The sequence below is a fragment of the Opisthorchis viverrini genome (genome assembly GCF_000715545.1).
Source record: "Opisthorchis viverrini unplaced genomic scaffold opera_v5_43, whole genome shotgun sequence".
NCBI lineage: Eukaryota > Metazoa > Platyhelminthes > Trematoda > Opisthorchiida > Opisthorchiidae > Opisthorchis > Opisthorchis viverrini.
This window is the reverse complement of record NW_008751699.1, coordinates 652320-658866: the sequence shown is the minus strand read 5'-3', so window position 1 is coordinate 658866 and position 6547 is coordinate 652320. Positions and strand designations below refer to the sequence as shown.

General features: G+C 41.9%; 1 protein-coding gene across 1 annotated transcript; it reads right to left on the bottom strand.

Moving 5' to 3' along the window:
• Positions 1-2517: 2517 nt before the first annotated feature.
• Positions 2518-3429, bottom strand: T265_03148 (hypothetical protein; the record flags this gene model as incomplete). The annotated part of the gene is made up of 1 exon (XM_009167561.1): positions 2518-3429. One exon carries the CDS (start codon positions 3427-3429, stop codon positions 2518-2520), a length of 912 nt encoding a protein of 303 aa, XP_009165825.1.
• Positions 3430-6547: the final 3118 nt, after the last annotated feature.

Here is a 6547-nt window from a genome sequence, read left to right as displayed (position 1 = left end):
AAAAAACAATTACGTTAGCTCTATCTGGCGGGAGAAATGAGGTATTGTTCTTATGTTATGCACAGAAAGTTCTTACCCAAGCCCATTCTTACAAACTAGTTAGAAGTAAAGCGAAAAATAAGATGGAGGAGGATGTTGTGACTCTAAGGGTTACGACCATCGTTAGGCATGTGTTCGACATGACCCCTATTAACTGAAAATCTACTGTACGGAACGGGAGGAAACGAGTTCCTTCACAGGGCCTTCTCATTCAGTAGTGCAGCTGGTGAATCAGCACAATATTCTACTCATCAATAGATTGGAAACCGGTCTAGTTGTAACCTAAATTTATCGAAGATCTGAATTCACCTTTGTCAGAACTAGTGAGTATCGATTTTTCGCACCCTCAACCACTTGTTCGACACAACATTAACTTGATGGATCATTAAACCGTCTCAAGTTGCTTTTGGTAAAAGGATGCACATCGCGTGTTGAAGTGAACTAGGGTTATCGTAAGAACATCTGCTGTTCAGTTCAGGTGTTACCCCTTCTCGATCCTGAGCGGTTAGTAAGCGATCGGACATTAACACAAGCAATTTCATTTGGAAGCTCAATTACACTAAGTAGTAGCTCTGATCCCATAGTTAGCCATCAATCTACTCCAGCTAATGAGATTAGAAACATCACATCAGGGAACTTGTCTACCTAAAAATAACAAAAACAGTTCCTTGTGCCCAACCGAATATTAGTTAATTTGGAAAGTACTGTGGGAAATCTGACCAATATAAAAAAATACAAACAGCGAACTGCAAGTCAGATTTGGAACAAATAATTGCCCGATTCCAACTTTGGAAAACCCTATTTAACACAGTGAAATTTATAGCATTTTTTAAAATATCATACAGAAGACCTGTATTTGCTGGATGTTTGTTTTTATGTTTGGCTTTACGAGCCACAATTCGCTTCCACAAGCTTCTTAAAGTAAACTAAAACGGTGCAAAGCACTCATGACATTGATGAAAATGACCTCTGGTGCACAGCTTCAATTGTACCAAATTAGAAGGGTCGTTAATTTGCCACACACAACAGTTCGTTAGGCTATCGTGATTGTCTGAAGCAAAACAAGGACAGACTGATTTAGTTAGGTTCATGACCCATCTGTTACATGACCGAATATGAGGTAGGTGGCTGTAGAGCTATGGTTGACGCCACTGTTAACTAAGCAGGAACATACGACTCACCTCAGCTTAACCCACACTAGTAACTCGATAACTTTCTGATTATTACCAGAATGTAAAAGTTACTCGTCATTGCATAAACGCTACCTAGTATAAGACCAACCTCAGTATCATTGCGGGTTTAGTGAACTAACCATTGATAATTTGTTCAAAACAAAACTAATAACGCATAAATTAAAAAGGAGATCGTGTGGGTAAACCATGCAGCCTGAGCTCAAGTACACAAAAGGCACACAAGAAAAAAAGTTCTGAGCAAAGAGCGAATGCGTTACCGGCTTGCATCTTTTTTCCTTACAGTGTGTCGTAATAAAAAAAACAACACGAGTGTAAGGCAAGTATTAAGGCAGGAATATCAGAAAGGTCAGACGGGGAAAGACCCTAACTGATCATATCAATGAAAAGTATAAAACGGCATGTGAGTTAGTGTTGTGGGGGAAATAACAAAGAAGTGGATTAAGGCAGGAATATCAGAAAGGTCAGACGGGGAAAGACCCTAACTGATCATATCAATGAAAAGTATAAAACGGCATGTGAGTTAGTGTTGTGGGGGAAATAACAAAGAAGTGGGCTGGTGGTAGGTAGCAAGTATTCTTGGAGGAAGCAAATTGACTATCTAGTGGAACGCCGTTGACACACAGAAGTTCCACATCAACCAGCCCTTTTAAGTGTAGGAAGCCCGAGAATTTTGGCAATATTGCAGACAATTGGTACCCCGGGTTCTTTGCTTGTTGATCTGGCGACTGGATTGTATACGTTTCAACATCAATAGAGGAGACCTTATCAACACACGTAACTCCCCAAACAACGCACTTATGGCACTTCCTCGCTTGGCAATCCAGCTGCAAGGCTTGCGAGCAGATCAACAACCAACAAGCAGAGTTACCAAGCTCCTAGCCCTATTTGATGAACAGCCTCTGAACCTACTCGGTTGTTGTTTCCCTCGCTCTATGAAGAACGATCCTACATTACTGGAGTGTACGGTCATGACGTGAACTCCCCTGGAAAGAAATGAGGCTATTTAACACGCACAAGACCACCTGAGTTTTTTGGGAGAACATAAAGTCAGAAGAGGATGCCCTCACTGGTAGGTGCTTCGGCTTCTAGATATTTTCTAGGACATCCTGAGTTTTGACAAATTAAAGGACTACTTCACGGGGAAATCAGAAGTTAAAAAGTGTTTTAAAACAGCTTTAATTAAGTTAACTCACGAACATTGATTTTGTTAAGTGAACACCATCCTAGGAAGCAGGTCCACAACAGAGGAAAACAGAAAGTTACGCAACCGACCTCACGAGGGGTGTCAGAAATCTTTCGGAATCCACGTGTGCCACATCACATGGCTCCTGGGACTGTTTTGAACCATTTCCTCCCAATGTTTGGCACCGGATGACATGTCTGTATTTGGACCAATTGTGAAGCTACCCAGAACACACTTTCTCCCATAGGTACCTCGGCTGCGCAAGTGAAAAACAAGTTTCGCATCTGGTAGTTGTTTTACGTTCAGATGGAAGCTGAATTTCTCATTGAAATAGGGATTGGTCAACTCCTTCTGCGAATGGGTCTCGAAGGAACCCAGCGAATGTCTTTTACAGCGTAAGTTTACGCGTACACTAATTTTCTGGTGTTTGTTGGCACTCAGATACTCACTTACGTGTAGGCATCTGGCTTCGTATACGTGGCATTCAAGGCGCTCTAGCGCATGGTGGTAGTTTAAACCAATACACGTTTCTCCAAGACCCAAGAACTTCGGCTCACCAGCTTTCAACCATTCAGTGTTCTCGAGCGGTGTACCAACGTAGGCACCAACATCAAGGTTGGCCAAATTGGTGGTCAGGCGCCCAATGCTTCTATCCTGTCCGATACTGTCGTAATCAAATATCTCAAAAATCAAGATAGCATATTTCAGGTCGTCCATTTTCAGATCGAACTTGCACTGAAAATGCCAACGCGGAAGCATGGTTCGTCGTTGTATGTCCGTTCTCTGAATGTTTCCAATTTGCTCCAATCTACCATGCTTTCCAGAAGCAAGTTTCACAGTCACGTAGGTGTCTAACAATTCATTTTCGGGAAGAATGTTCAATTTGTTCGCTTCTATGACGATCACGGTAAGCTTTGCCAATCGAATGTCATATTGGATGCTGTAGGTGAGTTGTCCGTATTTTCCCTTCACTTTCTCGTTGCCTGCAAGTTCATCCAGATATACAGATTTCATACGTGTTCTGGCTAGCTTCCTCAGTCGCATTCGTCGCACGCTGGAACTGATACATAATATAAAGAAGACCAACACAGAGGTACTTGCCAAACAGATTAACACAAGGAGAAAAACTGCTAGCGCTCTGTTTTCTACATGGAATTTTGCCGCGAGATTTTCCAGAAATGATGATTCACCGGAAGACATCGTTCACCGTAGGTCTTGTGTATAAAAACCAACTTTTCATTTCACAAGCATAGTGAAGTTTCCGTAAGTCCTATGATCAGTTGATGAAGAAAGAACTGTTTGGTGAAGTTAAACGTCGCAGCTACTTAGAACATCACTTTCCATACTGAGATCATAGTTAACCAGAGGTCATAGAAGAACGTCTTCTAGAACCAATCATAACAGAGGTGCTTAACCAGCCAATCGGTTTCAAGGGCACTTCAGATCAGCTAGTAGACCAGAAACGTGGAAGGCATAACTCACAACGATTACAGGTAATCTGTGTTATGAATTTATACTGTGCAATCTCCGGAAACAGTTGCCTACAACCGGTCAAAAGCGTATACCAGTGTTCTTTGACCGTTTTCGTTTATTCTGCCTCTGTACAGATTGCTCATTTTACATTTCGAGATAATCATGCATGTGCTGAACTCCTGTTGAAACTGGCCACACAAGACAGGAATTTTGTTGAACTCATTAATGTGGGATGAATCACCACTACGAAAGTCGGATCTGGCAAGAAACAACAACAACGATGTTTCTCTGGCTTGTTGAACTCATCTTCGTTGTTTGTTACAATCTCTGCAGGTTTGCGTGTTCTGCTTGGCTAACGCGCTCGGTGCAATATGAATGCGGGTATTGGATGTATTCTGTTGACAGCAAGACAAACGATTGCTTGTTTTCCCGTTCGGCCAAAAGACAGGTGCTGGTCTGCAACATCATATCGTTGTGGTTGAGACAGGGTCAGAGACAGTTTCGCCCAGAAGAAATAAGAAACAAAGCAGCAGATCCATCAACTGATATTTTTAATGGAGATTTCGTCCTGTAAAAGAAGCCAGTATATGCTGAAGAGCTGCAAAGCACTGTACAGCTGTTTCATCCTTATTTTAGGTGACCAACAATGTGCTTTTCAATAAATTCCGGAGAGTCTGGAAATCACGAGCTACAGGCTATCAGTTTGAACAGTAAAGCGTTCTGCCGTGAACGGCTGGTCATCACAGCGGAAGAATAGTTCGCACAATAAGTGAAACTTCCATCTGAGAAGTCATCACTCGGGGAGACAGTCGACCTGTTTAACCACGTGATGTGGATCCCGTGACTGAAGTTTAAGCTGCTCTACACCCATCTAATTGCTTGCCAATCATACAGCCCATGGTGGCTGAACAATTAAGAGTTTAAACTATTCGAATGGAGGTCGAGGGATGGAGGCTTTCTGGAGTTCGGTAAGATGCACACTGCTGATAATTCCCAAGGAAGTAACAGCCATGCAATGCATCTTGTTTTTACAGCATAGATTGACCCCACTTGCAGGACAAAATATTCATCAAAGTTTCCAAGTCTTTGCACACTGCCAACGACTAAAATTATGTGCATCACTGCACCATAAGTTTCTGTCAGGTATTCTACGGAACTTTCTGATGGACAAGAACCATTTCTATGTTCAGTACACGCAATCTACGACTCCCAAACGAATCAATACTGCATCTCAGAATAGGGTTAACAGTGAAAACGAAGATCTTTCAAACTTTTACATATTATTATCATACCATATCATATCACATCCACTATGCTATATTTTAATCACTAAGCTATCATTTAAAATGGGTAAAAAATTTCCCAGTGCTTGACTGGGAACGTTCAGTGCATCAGAATTGTGGGCACATCTATGAATTGCTGACTGCTCAATAAGAACCTCAAGGACAAAGTGTCAGTTCACAAATTCGCTGTGGTTGTGTATTCATTTTTATTACAGATGTCGCGCAAACTAAGTGGGTCGAAGGACACGGAACTTATTCCGGAAAATTCAGGAACACTCATCCACTTGCCGAAAACTGGATCAGCCTTGGAACGTGACGAGAGCTGTTACCAGTCAGTTGATCGATGCAGACCAGCGGATTGACCGGACTGACTCATTCACCGTAATCCAGCGAACACCGGAAAGTCGATTGAGAGTCAACCGTCAGTGCATGTTTGAAACAGCTGATGAGATCTCGGGTAGGTGATCTCTCCCTCTGCCCGCAAAAGAGACGTGAGAGCTTTACCATTGAGTTGCTTATACTTACCTGCTAAGGCTTTTATACCAGTAGTAAGCTAAAATGATACAGTGTGTGAATCTACCTTTCTATTTCATGGGTGGAATTGCTAAACGAGAAGTGACTGAAGGATGTTTTTTCGCAAACTTGTTGGTCGTTTTTTAAAATGGGAATATTCAATTAGTCTATAACGCGACAGTTAATAGAAGTGCTTACTATATAAAGCCCCGGTTCACTCGATTGGGAGATTGCAGGCACTTTATATGGGCGTATTCAGACCGCCCTTCTAACTGTATAGTGAGCTACATTCGACCAAGAAGTGTCAGAGTAGTATATAATGTTTTATCAACCGGACTAATCAACAAGAAACTTCAACCCAATTGTTGCGCCGGTGCATTACTCAAAAACTGCCATAATTTTGACCAGCCGAGCTTGCTTGATGCCAAAACAATAAATAATTGAAGTTGGCAACTGCTGAATGCGTCGGCTGGTGCAGAACAGACTGACAAAAGGCTTGATGAACCCAGCCAGTTTGTACAGTTTAGTCCGAAATAGAGAATCTCGTTGGAATGATCGTAAGAGGACAACTTATATGCAGATTACATCCTCCTTTACATACCTTCATAGAATAGACCCGATCGGATTTTGAGGCAGCATACATGAAAACATGTTGACAAATGTACATGAAAGTACTTGAACCACAGAAGCGTCTACTCTTGCAAGACTATTTCGGCTGTGTGATGTGCGATGTGACCACAAGTCTCATTCTAGGCATTGTATTTCGTCCATATATTCGCCTATCCTGTTGATTATCGTTGCCCTACATTCAATTATATATATTCAGCGTGCTTCTTTTGATATGTAGAGTAAGATTTTACAAC